Source organism: Parus major, chromosome 14 (genome assembly GCF_001522545.3).
Source record: "Parus major isolate Abel chromosome 14, Parus_major1.1, whole genome shotgun sequence".
Taxonomy (NCBI): Eukaryota; Metazoa; Chordata; class Aves; order Passeriformes; family Paridae; genus Parus; species Parus major.
Genome location: NC_031783.1, coordinates 7,925,755 through 7,943,578, shown reverse-complemented (window position 1 = coordinate 7,943,578; position 17,824 = coordinate 7,925,755). Strand labels below are relative to the sequence as shown.

Genomic DNA, 17,824 nt, shown 5'->3' with positions numbered 1-17,824 from the left:
AAATAAATGTAAGTGCTCACACTGGGTGCACATGAGGCAATGGCTGGTTTGGGTCCATAACCCAGCAGGGAACTGTGGAAGAAATGTGTCTTTCTGAGCTCATCCTTGCACTTAAGGCAAAGGACACATATTTTGCTGCTCTTGGAACCAGTCAGCCCTTGCATTAATTAGTATTTCTGCACCCAGCTGGACATCTGTAAGCCCATGACAGAGTCCTTTGGCTGATGCATCCTTGGGGGAGGCAGGGAGGAAACTGCTCCAGCACTTCTCGTGGTTCATGGCCTTCAGAAAACAGACTTCAGCTGAGCTCCTTGTGGATCCCCTCTGACCTTTGTTACCATTTCTTGTCATCACTGGAAAGGCAGGGAGGCTCTGGCAGACATCTGGGTTTGAAAACAAGAATTTGGACGTTTCTTTGGGTCCCACTGTGCCAGCAGTGCTGGGAGCTCTGCAAGGTCACCCACCTTCCACCCCTGCACTGGGGGCAGCAGCCAGGTGAGGCTGCAGCACTGCCTGTGAGCCAGCTCTGACCGATGACAGCCCCCCAAAAAGCACTTGTGAATGATTCCTCCATAACTGCTGTGGCTGAGAAATGACTGACCAGGCAGCAGCACTGGGATCACAGTGTGGGAGTGCTCAGGCCCATTTTGCCTCCTAAAAATCACCAAGCAGCAAAGCTCTTTCCAATAAGACATGCAGTGGTGGGGTTGAAAATAACACAAAATGCACAGGCTCCTAAAGACAGCCTTTTTTTTTTTTTATTTTAAAACTCTGCATCTGAAAACACCGTATGACAGAAAGCATTATATACACTGCAGTGTTTTTGGTATAATACAGTATTTCATACATCCATTTCTTTTTCTGCAAAAAAATTTGCTTTGTCGGACAAACAACCAAACTCCCGTTGACAAAGAATACAGCTAAGGCACATTGTTTCTGCTAAATGAAAGACAAAAGGGTGCAAAAACGGGTAGTGCAATAATTGCTGAAAATCACATTCTACTACAAGAAAAGCATTCTGACTTTGAACTTTGATTACTGGTCAATTTAAGACATTTCAATATCTCATAAAATACTCCTTTAAATAAATAGCAAAATATCTACATCTTTCAGTGTGTTCCATTTGAATTTCCAATTTTTTTTTTTTAAACTTTCCTGTATATACATGGTTTTCTTTTTTCTTATTCAATAGATTACAAAATATTTCTGTACAATTTTATGCATATTATGATCTATAACAAAATAGTTATTTCTTAAAACTATATTACCACCAGTCTTTGAAAATGACAGAATAGGAATAACTTATTATGGACAATGTTAGGCAATAGAAAAATCCAATCAAACCAAAACAGAACCAAAAGGACAAAGTCAGAAAAATAATTTCATCACATTGAATTAAATTATTTTAGTTTCACAAATCTTGTTTTATATGTAAACCCTTTTCAGTTGCCTTTGGGTTGTATCCACATCTGAATACCAACACAGGACAGGATTTGGGATTCTTAAAAGCACTGCAGCCTGCCGGGAATATTGGTGCTACCCACTGAAACATGACAGCTCTCATGGAGGAAAGTATTAAAGAAACCCAGCATATACAAGCCTTAGCAGAAGTCATTGGTTTCTGCTGACTTTGACAGCCTTTGAATGAAATTCCAAAAGCCAGATTTTCAGAAATGCATTTATGACTTAGACAAAACAACCATGTTCTAAATGTACTGTTAGATTCCCAACCAACACCCAAAATCTGGCCCTATGTGGTGATGTTCTTCAGATTTTAAGACCATCCCATGAAGAGGATATTTCTTCTTCCAGCTACCAGTACAAATCTGAGAGGAATGCTACTACACCATGTTAAAATGAGTGAAATGACTCTACAATTTGTCTTGTGCATCTGAGAGCAGTCTGTCCTGTTGCAGTTGGAAGATAAATTAAAAGTTACTAAGTTTGTACTTTGTATGTAATTAATCCAAGTTCCTTATCTACAGTGACTTGCAAGAGACAGAGCTCATAATTTCCTAAGGTTTCTATGAATGTCTGAGACTTCCTTTTGCCCAAAGGGAAGGTCATTTTCTCTCCTTAAAGACTGCATTTGTAAGCAATTTCTATTGTATTTGTAAAGTGTAAGCTGACAGCAACACAACTGAGCTGTAACAGGAATCTCAAGGTGCCTTTTATTCATTCCACAACAAACAGAGAAAGTGAGCAAGACACAGACAACACCAAAGTTCCTAACAGAGTTTAAGGCCACATTTAGAAAGGATGGAAGTAAGGCTTTCTTTAAGGGGCAACACACTGGATGCCACAATGGGAACAGACACCAAGCGATCCAAAGCTGACAGGATTCATCCACAGAAAAGCTGAAACAACACCCTAGTTTTGGCCAGCAGGTCTGTGCCTTTTTTTGGATCTAAGCAGGAAAATGAAATGCCATAGACATCCTTCTCTGGAATATTCCCAGCAAACTGAAGGTGCTCCCCTAGCAGGAGTGCTATTGTCTCAGTCAAGGGTGTTAATTATAACAGAACCAAAGACAAGCCGAGTCATTACAATATACAAATGCAGCGCCATGAACCGCGCCTAGAATTGTTACTCTGGTATCAGAGGCACCTGTACAGTATCTTGCTGTTTATTTGGCAAGGTTACAAGTAATACTTCTAGGTTTTAACAAAGTAGAAAGAGAATTTGCATAGATTGTACATTCAGTTCAAGGAGATTTCTGGTACCTTTTTTTGTTGTTCTCAGGTAAACGTGTTTGCAGACACAGTGAGGTAGCAGCTGTGGTAGCACCCATGAGCAAAAGAAGGTAACCAAGGCAGAAGCAAAGAGCAGAGTGATCAACACACTACTGTTAGTAAGAAGGAACGGAATCAACATGGTACCTGCAGTGTCACATCACAGGGGTAACTGCTCCCAGTGCCACACCTAACTGAGACACCCTAGTGCTGCTGTGGTGGCTAGCACAGGCTATAAGGCCTTGTAGCCTCAATTTTAAATACTCTCAGCCTGATTATTCTTTCCCTTACTGTGATGATGGTGAAGATTTTGAAGGTCAACCTCTTCTACAAAACACCTTTGAAGGGAATTACAAATCAGTGTTTGCTTGCCTTTGAAGATTCTGCAAGAAAATGTGCTATCCTAAAAATTCTTCCTTGCTGTCCTTAACCCAAATTCACATTTCTTTGGCTCCTCTGTGCCTGGCTGCAGCAGCAGCTGCCCTCAGGGCTCAGCAGCAGGTATTCCTGTTCTCAGGAATTCCTCCTGGGCCTCTGGAAGGGCAGTGCTCTGTCCTCTCTAACACTGCATCACTCCCTACCCTCTCTGTCAGCATCATCCCTGCAGATGCCTTGGCAGAAGCCTGAGGGTTTGGTTTGGAAAGGCTTTTTACATGATATTGTCAATTGTCATTTAATATGGGCTTCAGTCCTACTAATCCTTAAGACTACACTGGAGGTCTTGAATGGTAGAAATAAAGACACATACGGATCATTCTATTTTCACAACTGGACTGAAGCAAAGGCCAGTGAGAAAGGTCACCAACCATGTCCCACCAGGTCTGTGTTAGTCTGTTACTGAAATATCAAATAACCAAGTCTCCTCTTACATATATCAGATTCCCATGCCTGAAAATCAGGACAAGGTACCTGCTTTCACCAGCTCCTTCCTGTGTGCAAGCACTGAACTGACTGAAGGCTGCTCTGAAAAGCAAACTTTCCTCATTTGCAGGTGGGTTTCTGAAGAAGCCTAGGGGATTTAGCTCACTCAGGTATAAAACTTCCTGCTCTATGGAAAGTGCTGGAGTTGGCTGAGGTTTCATGTGGCCAGCTCCTGAAGCTTTGGGAGCTGGAAAGACAAGGAGGGTGTGCTAGCCAGCATAAAGCTGGTCCTCATTGCTGGGCCACAAGAAACATCTGGATCTTGTTTATCTGGGAAGTCAAAGCTGAGATCTCAGGGCGACAATGGTTTTCAGCCTTGCTGTGCAGAAGGAGCCCAATTTGTTCAAAGGTTTGCTGCAACACAATTGTATCAAACTTTTGCAAAGTTTCAGCATCTTCTTTACCCTTTCTGTCTCCCTTTGGTCAGGTTTACACTGTCCCCGTTCTGATTCACTGACTTCACTGCTGTGCTCACTATAACCGTGGCTAAGAGCGATGGAGGCTTCATTAGGATGGCAATTAGTGCTGCAGGAGATGAAGGGAAAGTGAATGCACATTAGTTGGTACTTTTGAAGGTGCTGCAGGATCACTGTTAATACACCATTAAACAACTGTACAGGCATTGTGCACTGAAGCCAGTACCCAGGAAAGTCAATTTGTAACACAAGAATGCACATTCCTGTATCTCTAGGCTTAGCAGTAATGAAGGCTTAACAACAGAGATACAGAGGGACTTTTTTGTATAACACTTGCTATCAGAAGGAATTGTTAAAATTCTCTGCTTGCTGAGAGCCCAAAAAATGAAGACATAATTTCAATTCTAAAAAAAACCACCCCTGAATATCAGAAAATGAAAATGCAAATATTACTACTCAGTGTCCAAATGTCATCAAAGAAAGAATTGGACAAATCTGAAAATAAACTGTCATTTGAGCTATTTCATTTAGCCTTGGGGTTTAACATTATCATATAAACAGGTTTGCATAATGCTGTGACTGACTTTGGACATAATTCATTAAATCATGTATGTAGATGTTCTGCATTTTGCCACATTCCCTTTCTATGTAATACTGATTGATCACAGGAGTGTTACATGGCTGTCATGCAGAATGGACAGGGAATTCAAACAAGCAAAGCATTACACACAGAGAATAAATGTGTGCATGTGGAAATATAAACAGCTCCCATTGAAAGGAATTTTGATCAAACCAGGCTTTCAGCTGGGATCCAGTTCAGCAAGGACTGGCCAGTGTGACTGGAAAAGAACACCTGCACATTCAGATGAAGACGCACAACTCTCATATTTTGTACCAAATGTGGGTCCCTTCTCTGAACTCTCCTTTTCACCAAATGTAAGATCTGTGAAGTTATTCTCTTCTGACCATGGAAAATGTTCATCACAGGCTCCCAGTGCTGCCATTTCAAACCAGAGAAGCCACAAAGCAGGACTGAGCTGATCTTAGCAGCATCACCCCGGAGCCAGCTCTGACCCCTGATGCAGAATCTGGCTTTACATGTTTTTTAGTCACAACTACTAGACTTCGTAACTCAGACACAGAGTCCCATATATATATATTTTGGATCCATTTCTGCATGATAACAGCTATCATAGAGGTGGCTTTTTAGGTCCAAAACAACATTTCCCCAGAAGATGTTCCAAACAAGGCAGCTTATCCTTTGATGACTTCAAACAGACAGCATTTACCCCTAGCAAACTGTCACACCTCTTATGTATGCAGGACTTGACTCTGGAGTCCTCACTCAGCACTAGCACTCTGGAAGTTTTGCTTAAGGAAGGACTGCAGGATCAACCCCTTCAGCTCTGCATTCGATATTTTAACAGCAGCACCGGGATTGCCAGCTTGCTAAAAACTTCACTGTTTAAATGCTTCTTGCTTTTCAGAAAATAATCTCATATAAATTTTATTTGAGATATTTTAAACCTAGCATATAATGCAAATTGATATATCAGCAACCATCTGTTTTCTTTCCCTTTTTTGTACTAAAACAAAATAATTTGCACCTTATATTCTAAATGATGAAAGTGGCAGCTTTTTTCCTAACCGCAGAAGACGCGATTGTTGTCACCTTCTGCTTGGTCTAGTTAATGAAAACTTACCAAAAAAGCACTTAAAAACATTCCTGCTTAAGAATAAAAACAAGTATCAAATTTAAAAACTAAGTTATCTGCATGCATGTGCGTGGGTGCACCCCTACACGTGTGCTTATGTGCAAGACAGACTGAAGATTCTGTGACTACCTCAGGAGTCTTACTGAGAACAAGCACTGCCTGGGCTTGTTAATGAATTTTATTGTGTGCCCTAAATAAGTTCTTCATTTAATCTGCAGGGCTTGGACCGTGCAGTCGCCATTGCATCAGTGCCACTAAAGCCCTGGATTTCACAGTGAGGATTGGAAGTCCCCAGAAAAGATGAACTTCACAAAGGAATGTTACATTAAAAACAAGCACTGTTAAAACCTCCTACTGAACAAGTAATAACACTGTGATTCTGTTACGTAAACCTGTTGGCAACCCTGCTTTCACACACACTTGCTTCTAGAGCCGGTTGAAAAGCTGGAACATCATCTTGACTGGAATATTCCAACCAGCTCTCATTGCTACAAACTTCCCTAAAGCTACCGCTCACGACTGACAAAATCAAGAAAATCAAAAAAAGAAAGGGGGGTGTGAGGGGAGGAAGGCCTTTTCTTAATAAAGGCAGCTTCAGTTAGTAAAATAACATAATCTTCAAGCTGCAAAAGCAGCACCTACTAATTAGTCATTGACTAAAACATAAATAATAAATACCTAAATTGTTCCTTCTATGCATCCATTTTTGTGCCAGATAAAGATTTCAATGCTCTGCCTTAATGCCAGCACAGCTGACACCACAATTTCAAGTCCAAAGCAAACTGAAGTAGCTTTAAACCAATATGACAGAGATACTACAAGCCACGGGGATCTGTGTGTTACAGTCCTACTGCAAGTGTTGTTTAAAAGAGAATTCAACCTTCCTGTGAGATTACAGATTGATCTAGGGGTCTGTTTCCCTCCTGATGTGGACACTTAACTCTCAGCAGAAAGTTATGCATGCACACAGAAGGGTGAACAGATACCTTCCTTTATTACAGCAACAGGACTTCTTTCCTAATTAACCCAATGGCTTTTAATGGTCTTTTTTGGTTCTGTTGCTGACTAGGGATTAACACAGCAACAACAACAACAAAGTCTATGTTTTCACTAATGTAAAATACATTAGTTGGAGATGAATTTGTATATAAAACCTATCTTTTAAAAAGTGCTTGGAATGTAAATTAATTTTTCCCTACTGTAGAAAATGCAGGTTGAAATGATGCAAAATATGTCTATTTAAATCAGGATGCAGCCTGCTAGGAATTCTGAAGACAGGCAAGGGTAGATTGTTGACAGAAAAAAGTAAAAGCACAGAGAAACATGCCATTGTTCTCCTTCCCCTGGCTTTGGGCAGCGACCCACATCCTGCACAGCCTTCCAAATGCCCTGGCAAAGCCTGGAAGGATCCTTCTTTAGGTGGATATGGAGATCTGAGACCAGGGGAGGGAATTAGTGTTAAGCCACTACTCAAATTAGGGAAGAAACCTGTTGTTGCAGATTTATGTCCCAATTTTACTATTTGACTGGTTTACAACTCCACTGCCTGAGAAAAAATCAGCTCAGCTCATGAGCAAAGAGTGTGAGCAGACACATCACAACCCACCCCAGCCCACATATACACACCTGCTCTACCGGCAGCCTGGGAAAATACTCAGGTACTGGTGGCTTCCAAAAATACCTGCAGATTTGAAGGGGCTGAAATTCAAGAAACTTCTTTGTTCTTTAACAAATACTCTTAGTACACTGACCCTGAACCCGACTGCATGAGACATAAAAGGCTATAGCAAAACACTGGTTTCATTTAGAGCTTATCATGAAATTAGTCTGAAAAAACCTCTGAAAGTAATCTGAAAATTTCTGCTTTTGCTCGTTTTCTCTAACTAGGAAAACAGACATCAGCTGTGTCCAGAATAACTGTGTTATTAGAAACCAGAGTGAGACTGTACCATAATTACTTCACATTCTCTGAGGTCATGTGGCCATACAGGCTCCAGCCTGCAGGAACCAACCTCCCCAGGAAGTGCAAGTAGAAGGGAATTTTGCTGTGATTTATTCATTGTAGCAAAATAACAAAAGCCTATGAAACAGCAGAGGTACGGACAAATTTATTTTAAGAAAAACCCTTTAGCAGCTGCCCCTTCACTGCCTTCTCCATGGCTTGGTGGCACTGTTTGCAAGCCCACAGGATGGTGGGTGCAGTGGCACCTGGGATGGACGGGTCCCCATGGGACAGCACAGGCTGTGGGATGGGGCAAGCAGCTCCCAGCAGAGCCAATGGAGAGGGCAGTGCCAAAGGCCTTGTCAGAACTTCAGAACTTTTTGTTTTGTTTTTTAAAAATTAATTCTATTGCGATAAGTAACAAAAAAGACGTAACTTTCCCTTAGATTTCTGAAACCTGGTGTGAGATTCACAGAGAAGCAAGGTTCAATTCCCTTTTAAAAACCTATGCCGGGGCAGAGCGCAGCGGGTGCTACCTCAGGCGGCCGTCGGGTTTGACGGGGCCCAGCTCGGACTTGGGGTCGGGGCTCAGGGAGCTCCAGGCGGTCTGGGCACAGCCCTGCAGGACGGGGCAGGCCGTGGCTCCCACGCTGCAGATGTCCACGGCCGACCAGAGGCTGCTGACCAGAGAGTCCACCCAGGCGTCCAGGCGGGCGCCCACGAGCCCCGCGTTGCGCTTGGCCTGGTCGGCGCGGGCGGCGCTGATGGGGATGTTCAGCACGGGGTTCAGGCCCTGGAAGCTCTGCTCCATGTACGCGTTCTTCGGAGGCCCGCTGTGGAACTTGATGGCTTCCTCTGGAAAAGGCAGAAGCAAATCCCAAAGTTAGTGCGTTAAAAAAGCCACCACTAAGGATCTAAGGGTACGGTAAACAAAAAGAGCAAGGTTTAGGGGTGAGCTGTAGCCCGTGTCCCACACATTGCATCCCAGGGGCTGTGCTCAGCTTTGGCACTCCTCGTGCTCAGCACTACGGATTCTGCTCACTGTGATTCTCATCCTGCAAGTGCTGCCTTTGCAGGCAAAGCTCTGATCTGAAAATAGAGTCACCCTTATTATCAACACGTACAACCAGCACCCCCAGAGCTGCAGGACATCCAGGACTGGCTGGATGAAATGAGGAAACAGTTCAAGGACACCTGGTGTGAGAAGTCTGCCAACCCCTGTCAGACATCCAAGTGCTATCATTGATTTGTCTGGGAGAAAGAGCCAAGATCTCGGCCTGTTTTGTTGTGGGCTTTTTTTCCCTAAACAGATGAAGCTTGCCCTGATGTGGAAAAGCCACAACATTTGTTAGCTCTAACTGCCCACAGAACTCTGATGGTGCCATTTGTGGCACTAAAAGGACAACACCACGGTCTTGGACAGACCAGACCCATAATGAAACACCTGTAGCCCCAACATGATTCCTGGAAGTGTCCCAGTATCACTGGGAAGTATTCTCTCATGACAGCTATATTTTCAAGGTCTTGTGCTGAACAGTAAATCACAACTATTCCCTAATGGCACTTTGCATTGTGGTTGCTTTCTTTACCTTTATATCTCAGCATAATACAGTACAATCCCTCAAATTTGCAATATTGCAGTAAAAACCAGTATCAGGCTGTGACAATCCTTTCACAAACCTAAACTGGACACTGTGGGTCAGGCTGCCCCTGTCAAAGGCCAGCTGACTTCTGAGAGTCTGAGTGCACCAGGCTGCTGCTTATAAAATCAGGACGGGACCCTCCAGAAATGTTCACCGAGTGCCTCTTGGGAGCAAATTTCCAACCATTTCTTTCCGCTCTCAGCTGCCTTCCCCAGCATCCTCACTCTGGCAGCACAGAGGATATGTTTAGCTCTGCCAACAGACACACTGTCTAGAACAGAAAATGGGCCCATTCAGGCTGCTCCAGGCGAGGAAAGCCACCGCGCTCGGCGAGCGTCAGAGGCCAGGAATTACATATTCACGGCTACAATTCCTTCCACATGTCCTCGCTGCTTGTGCTGCAGCCTGACACTGAGTCCTTTCTTCCATGCAGAGGACAGTATCTCAGGTGCTGGAAATAAATCCATGTACTTGTTTAGAGGGAAAAAGGGACGTTTAATTGGAGCTTTGCTGTTAAATTTGCAAAGTCTTTAACATCTAATACTGTACAAAATTTACTTCAAACCCCCAATTAAAGTGGTTCAGCAGATGCCCATCACCATTATACATCATTTAACTGTTCCTGCATTTATCTAAACCCCTCTTTTTATTTTAAATGGTAGATACCCACAATAACCTGTAGTCAAAATGAGTTCAATCTGTGCACACGTGTAAGGAATGTGCTCTGCCAGAGCACTGCAGTTTAAAAAACAGAACAAATACACTATTAAATTTCCTCCTTTGGAAGCAATTAAATATGGAAGACTGTTTGTCAACATATTAATTATGTAGAAACGTTCTGAGTAAAAATTCCCAAATAAATAAAAGTTGGCATTACTAGCAGGATCATCTGATTGAAACAGGCAATTCAGGGAGCTCGTTGAATCAAAGCCTGTTGCACATGTCTTCGGTGCGTGGAACAAGAGAGATCTTTATTCAGACAAGAAACAGGATGAAATGGAACTTGCTGTTCTCTCTGGCTCAGCCTCGTACGTGTCCCAGGCCTCAGCACTTGCTGGACTATCAGGACTGGAAAGGATGAAACCCGCAGGACCTGCAGGACTCGGGCAAAGCAGCAGAGATTGTGTTAAGGGTGCTGCTGCCCACAGTGCAAGGTGCTGCTCCACTCGAGACACAGGGAGAGCTCTGAGCTGGTACTGCCTGCCCCACAGCACAGCAGCACCCCAAGTGAGGTGGCAGCACATCCTAGAAAGGAGAAGCTGGGTAACAGAACCTGAGTGCAGAGTCACATGTACTCATCAACAGGAAATGCTGGGGACTGCACCCAGAACCCTCTCCTGGAGCCTGAAGTGTTTGTTACACAGTTCGTAGTGCAAAGCAGGGAGGATGCTGCTCATCCAGGCAGTGGCAGATGGGCTGCTCCTCTTTGCATTAAAGCAAAAATGACAGAGAATCGTGACTCCATAATTTACTGAGCTGGTAGAGAAGAGAGACAGGGAGGCTCCCAAGCCCTGATATGCTGTAAGAAGAGGAGGCTGGAGCTACTTGGTGTGCTCTTGAAGCACTGACACTTCAGTCAAGTGTCATGAGGAAGAGCATGAGTTCTGAGAAAAAATAATGAAGAATGTAAGGCTTGCATCTAAATGTTTAGACACTTAAATCTGTATGGTTAGCACAAACAACTCAAAATTAGCTGAATTGCAGACATTAAGCCTGACTTTTTTTGCCAGCCCTTTGACTTCAGGAGGATGTGCATCAATGCAAAATATATTCCTCTGACTTGAAAACTTAACTTTTAAAAACTTGGTTATTTTTGACCCCTATTTTTATTTGCTCTTCACTCCCATGTGAAGACACATTTCTCATTTGACTCTTCTTGGTCTAACTTCTTTGGGTTAAACACACAGCCTATAGCCAGCCACACAGGCTGAGATTTCTACATTTTTGTGTGGGTTTGTTCATCATTTTGCAGAAAAAGCAAATTAGTTTAGACAGAGAGTGGGCTAAGGAATGAAAAATGTGGTTACCTTGGTACACATTAAGGCGCTAGACCTGTGGGTTTTTTAAGCAACACAGAACATACAGCTTTATTTCTTTACTTGAATTGTGTTAAAACCCTCTGGCAAAGAGGTAATTTTTTATTGACATTTTGTTTGTTTTCTCTTGCAGCAAACAAGACAGTGCTGCATTTGCTCATTGTGGAGCTAATCGACTCCTTGTCAGCTGGATCTGAACTAAATTTCAAAGCAAATCCCTGTCTTCAGGGTTTTTCTCGGAATGCTGATTCCAGGGCACGTCTGCTCTTCTGCAGTCATGCGCCTGCCTGCTGCTATTACTGTGTTTATCAAGAACATGTCATGTTACCTCTGGTTAATTTAAAGAAATCACAGCAGTTCTGACAAAGGTTCCACCCACTTTATAATCCGTATAGATGCAATTAGAATTGATTGAACCACTGCAAACAACCAAGGGCAAAACAAAGGTTTCCCAGTATCTGCTAATTGAGATGATCCATAAATATGGATTAGGTCAAAAGGCCGCTGAGGTGCCTGAGTGCATGGCCCATGTCTGCTAACGCTGACAGCCCTTGGAAGGCGTGGCTGCAGTCTGGGGGCACAGGGACCAGGCACTGGTATTTCAGGCTCCATGGGAGCAGCAAAGATCAGCAGCCCCATGTCCAGGACATGCCATCAAGCTGGGAACAGAGTGGGAAAGGTCTCTCTTAAAGCAAAAAAGCAGGTTGCTCTTTCTCACTTCTCTCCTTGCTTGAAGGAGGAAGAGCTTTTAATGTATTCATTTATTTACAATCCATGGTTTACTATCATCTTGAGGTTTTGGGGCTTTTTCTGCCCCAGAAGTGAATCTGCTAGTGGCTCACAATAACCTGTTTGGCTTTAATGGAACAGGTACTATCCATTAAACGGATGACAACTCATTATCAGCACTCCAGCTGGGAGAGCACTGGGGAAACTTTGCTGTGAATATAAACTCAAATTTAAAAATGAAATTGCTTAGGCTTCTTCTCTTCCCCTCACTGTGACCCCGGGAGTCAATCACACCTGGCCTTTAAAGAGCAGGGAAGAGGGGAAAGTGGGATGATGGGGATGCAGAGACAACCTCTACTGACTTTGCTGTTTTCTTAGGACTTGAAGTCTGCTGGTAGCTTGGATTATAGTGTGTGAGCTGCTGGCTAATGCTCTGAACAATACCTGCTGGTTGCTTCTGCCTCTGCAGTCCCTTCACAGGGCAGCTGGACATCTGGCCTCGAGTCTCTGAGTACTCAAATTTCAGTTGCCTAAAGCTGCCAGCAGAAGTCCCCCATTCCTGTGTGATCTTCCAGTGATCTTACATGGTTCTGCTCCCTGTTTTGTCTTCACCACATCCCATTCCCTCTTTGCCTTGACACAATTATTCCTAGAGCATCCTGCTGGTCCTTGGCAGCCCTCCTCTGTCTTTACAACAAGCATGGAGCACTTGGCTTTGACACACTCAACCATATGGTGAGAACCTCAAAACTGTTGTTTAGAAGAATAAATGGGAATCTGTCTGTGCAGGAGGTAGAGGGAAGGAGACTCTGGTGGAGAAAGTGAACCTGATTTCTCCAAATGATTCATCACAAATGCACCTAGTTTCCTTTTCTTTTCTTTTTTACTTTCTCCAACCAGGCAAATACTTGCAGGCACTCCTGAGCCAGAGTATCTGCTGAAGGCAGAGCTGATCAGTGACACAACTCAAAGCAGAGAAAATAGACACAGATTTGGATGACTGCAGTGGGGAAAGGAGCAGGAAGGAATAAATAACATTAGATTATAGACTCTCCACTGAAATACCTTAGGGAGACATATTTACAGTGGAAATACCCCAAACAGTATCCTCAGAAATTCCATGTAAGATCTGATCTCTAACAGATTCAGGTTTTGAAAAGGTCAATGAATCTGTGTTTTAAAACAATTTACATTCTATCAGTTACATCTGGACACAGCATCAAAGAAAACACTCACTCTTGATTTCCCTTTAAGGTTTTGCTTGCATGCGCAGAATTTGGGCCAAAATTAATAAATAAATGGAAATAGAAAAATGAATAAACAAGTGGCATATGCTGTTTTTATAAACTGCTAAACAGAACATCTTTGCTGGCAGCTGCCCCATGATTATTTTTTTTATTTTGAATGCAATTATGAATTCTGAGAGTCATGATACAGGAATGAAGGTGTTTTACTTTGATTATTCAAAAGAAGAGCCAGTGGCTCCCCTCATGATGCTGGGAAACCAAAACAACTTTTCCTTGTTGTGCTCTGGGCTGAAGTGATGTGTAGATAAGCAATGATTTAGGAAATACAGGGATTGTTGTTGTGCTCATGTTCTCAGGATACAAGATGTTAGTGGCTGCCGCCAGTTTTGTGCAAATGCTTTTTAGCATGGCAAAAGCAGATTGCTCACAAGATCACGGAGAGATTTTTACATCTGTAACTTTGTGGACTCCACTTTCTACATCTGGAGTGGATGAGACAGAGGGGGCAGAATCATTATTGGGGAAATGACATGCAAAGTGCTATGAAATCTATCAGTCCAGGGCAATCTTTCTGACAAGAGCTGGTTTTTTATCAGGGCAGGGAGGGCAGGGGCTGCTGCTGGTGGTAAGGGAGGATGGTTGGAAAAAGGAAAATTTTTTAAAAATCCCAATGAAACATATTCCCCTCTTCAACTGACAGCCCCTGGCTAAATATAATGTCTTTTAGTTTTATTTTTAATGCTAAGACAAGACTAGTCCTTCATTTTAGAAGATTTTTGGCAGTTTTTGCATTTTTTACGGTAACAAACATCGTTCTTTTAGAAGTTCTAATTCTTCTGTCATACTCTCAATATGACTTTATCTGGTAGAGAAAAATGTATTTAAAGAATAAAGTGGTGACAAACTGACAAAAAGCTGGAAATCAAAGGTAAATGATGATTGCCTGCACAGAGCACAACAGTGTCATTGAGACAGAAAGCCTTAAGAAAACAAACAGGAATTTGCATTGTAAATACAATTCTAACTCCAGAGCAGTGCCACTGCCTGCCCCTGTAATTAACTTTCTTCTCTACCTCCATGCCTCAGTCATCTACAGATTACACACCACATCATCAGTAGCAAATCACTCCTGAGACTTTCTTCGTAGGCAATATTGTTCCCAAGCTTTATATTTCATTCCTGTAGTAGATTCTAGTTACCATATGAATGAACAAGCTTTTAAACAAAAAATATGAGCCCAGTGTATCAATGGGCAATACAGGGTAACTACACAATTTCAGTGGAATTATTCCCCATTCAGACTTTGGGCCAAGGGGAGTTTTGCCTTTACACAATAAAGTGTGAGCTTATTTTTGAAGTCTGACATATGGTTACCTGTCCATGGGGCTCTCACATTGTAGGGAAAAGCAGCAAGGGGGGTTGCTGGCTACATGCCACATTTTCCATCCAATTTATGCCTTGAATGTTAAATTACCAAAGGACATGGAATTCATTAGTTGCCAGCAGACAAGTTGGTGGCAGCTGCATTCAGAAGCAGGCTGCCTCAAACTTTGAAAATGCATCCCTTCTACACATGGTGTCTGTTCACAATTTATCATTGCCTATTAGCTGTTAACAGCAGTGGGCTGGAGGTGGTTTAGGTTCTGCTTAAGAAACGATGCCACCAAATGTTAGCAGCAGAAATCAGTAAGTTCACTCTTGTGCTGGAAATGTGTGGAATCAAACTCCTGTTGAGTGAGATAAGGGCTGCATTAGCTCTCAGCAGTTGTCTGCTGCTGTTTGCATTACAGAAGCAGCACGTTATGCTGGAAGGTAAATGCCTGACTCAGTTTATTTGCTGCCTTGTCAGGAAGAAGAACTTCTGAAAACTTAATAGGATCATTCATGTATCTAGGAAATTTAAGATGTCTAAAGTTATGAATATTAATACTGGGCAGATGGAAGTACTTGAGCACTTTAAGAAGAATGGTAAAGATATTCAGAGCAACAAGCTTGTTTTGATCTTACTGAATAAAAAACCAGGTGTGGCTGTAAAATGTTCCCTCTTCTCCCAGCACACTTGTCTGCAGACCCAAGCACTTGGATGATGCCTGTGCCATGCAAACATGAGAGCCTGCAGAGCCTGGCAGCCCCAGAATGGCCTCTGTGTCTGGATGGCTCAGGGCTGCTGTGGGCAAGCAAGAAAAGAGTTTCCTTCTAAAAACTGTCAGTGTGGGTCTGGTCCCAGGACTGTATTTGCAGATATTTCTGTAACACAGCTGCTTGGCAAGAACTGAGCAGGTTTTGGCAGGTATCAGGCAGAAGTGAATGCCTGGACCTGACAATATGTGAGGTGAGCTCTGGCCTAAGGTAATTTTGTCTAATCCAGCATTTTGTGTATTAATGCTTTTATTGTTCAACACACAGACCTTGTCAAGAAAACAGTTTAAACACATGTAAGTCTCTAAGAAGAAACATGAATGAAAAGCAGCACAGAAAGGTCAATTTTTCTTTCAATTTCTAAATGATGGCTTTTACAATAGCAGTTAGGTTACTGAGTCTGAAGTTCTCTTGGATTCTGAACTGTGAATAATTTAAAGATACAAACAGTCTTTTGTTCAAAGTGGCTGTGTTTTACTGAGTGGATACAGACACTTCCATTTGTCTTAGTGCAAAATTTTCTTCTGACTTAGTATCTATAAAATCCCTTTCTTTAATCCTTTTCCAATAATACAGTGCTACTTCATTTTTAACAGCAGCATTTAGAGTGAATACAGACAAAATAACTATATTATTCCTGTAGCAAATAATAAAACTTACCTTGTTTGATAGGCTGCTGATTTGAGAAGGTGAGAGGAGTAACGAGGAATTTGGTTTCAGCTACCTGTACCCAGTGGTGCAGAATTTTTATTGTCCAGACACCAGGTCGCAGGGGCAGATTCAGAGGTGGTTTGTAGTGAGTAAACTCAGCACTGGATTCAATCAGAATATCGTATGTTGCTGCAATTACATTAATGGGATCCACCCAAATGACAGTCACGGTGACATTGGGGCCTTTCCCCCATTTCTGCATCCCCACTGGCTCATCTGTTGGCCCAAGGAGTCCTCCAAAATTCCGGAAAAGCCTTTCCTTGGCGTCCCACTCTGTGCCGATCTGAAATGAAAGAGCACAGTGCTGGTAGCATCATCTCTGTCAGCACCTGAGACCCTCATGGCAAATAAGGGCTCTCAAGAGACACAAATCATATTTCTCTAATCACATGAATTATACATACACATAAAAGCAACATGACTTTAGATCATAATGCATACACAAATAGGGAGGCAAGCAAGGCTTGCTTTTTTTGCTCCCTTTTTGATTGATAAAAAAGGTTTTCTTTATCTTAGGAGTGACACAACAGGTGACAGCAGCTCTCTCTTCCCTCCACAGAAGCAGTCAAAAAGGGACCCAGCCTAATGGCTGGACACAGCCTATGCACAGAAAAAAAATTACCCATCATCTCCTGGGTAATGAAAATGTATTGCACACTTGAGAGATGGACCCTGCCCTGGAGACCTGCCCAGCTGCTGCTAAGACCAGGAAAGACACTTGGACTGCTGACTCTAGGACAAGTCACATCAGGTTCTTTATTACAGTCCACACATGAGATGTTGTCTCCTTGCACTCCCTTCTCATGGGGGAATTTATTTCTTGTAAACTCTTATTGTCATAACAATAACATTGTTTTTAATTTATTCACAAACAGTAAACCAGCTGATTCACAATCTAGTGTAAATATTTAATTGACCTTTCTTTCCTAGCAGCTTTCAAGTTTCAGTGCTCTTTATATGAATTTCAGTGGTTCACCCATAACCTGGAGGATGACACGAACTTCCAAGCTGTTGCCACTAACACTTGTGCACTACTGAAAACAGCATCGCTGACCAGACAGCACAGAAATGGAAAAACTTTCTTAGGTCAATGGGGAGACTTCAGGATCCCAGCACGAAAGCCAGCATGTGTTTATGAGGCTGAGCACTATCAAACCTCTGCATCAATTCTCCTGTGACTGCAGGACTAAGGGCAGCACTTCTGCTTTTGAAGGCAGCTCTGGTATGAAACCCCTCCAAGTCCTTCTGGTCCTCTTTTGCCCTAATCTCCAAACAGTGCAGATGACCAAAGAGTTGATTTGTTCCCTCTACAGAAAGCCTACGTGGGTGACCTCTGGAGACCCAAAGACACACAGGCAGGATTCCCACCTTCAAAATATATGTGGATATTGCAGATTTTCCCCACACTGAGCTGTCCTTTTCCCTAAGCTTCACCTCACAAGGGCATGGTCAGAACCTGCTTTCCTGAAAGCATAAGAAATTATTGAAACTCATTTACTTCAGAGATTTTTCTTATAGATTTCATTTCACTTCATGAGAATAAGTGATTCCAATATAATGCCTAAATCCCCCCAAATCCCCAAAACATAATGA

At 42.7% G+C, this 17,824-nt stretch overlaps 1 protein-coding gene across 1 annotated transcript in view; it reads right to left on the bottom strand.

The window, feature by feature from the left end:
* Positions 1-740: 740 nt before the first annotated feature.
* Positions 741-17,824, bottom strand: part of XYLT1 (xylosyltransferase 1) — a 152,350-nt gene continuing 135,266 nt past the window's right edge. The window contains exons 11-12 of the mRNA XM_015642387.2: positions 16,181-16,514; positions 741-8,581 (exon numbers count right to left, since the gene is read on the bottom strand). Of these exons, the coding sequence (XP_015497873.1) occupies positions 8,259-8,581; positions 16,181-16,514 (657 nt within the window). The 3' untranslated portion in view covers positions 741-8,258. The remainder of the gene's footprint in view (positions 8,582-16,180; positions 16,515-17,824) is intronic.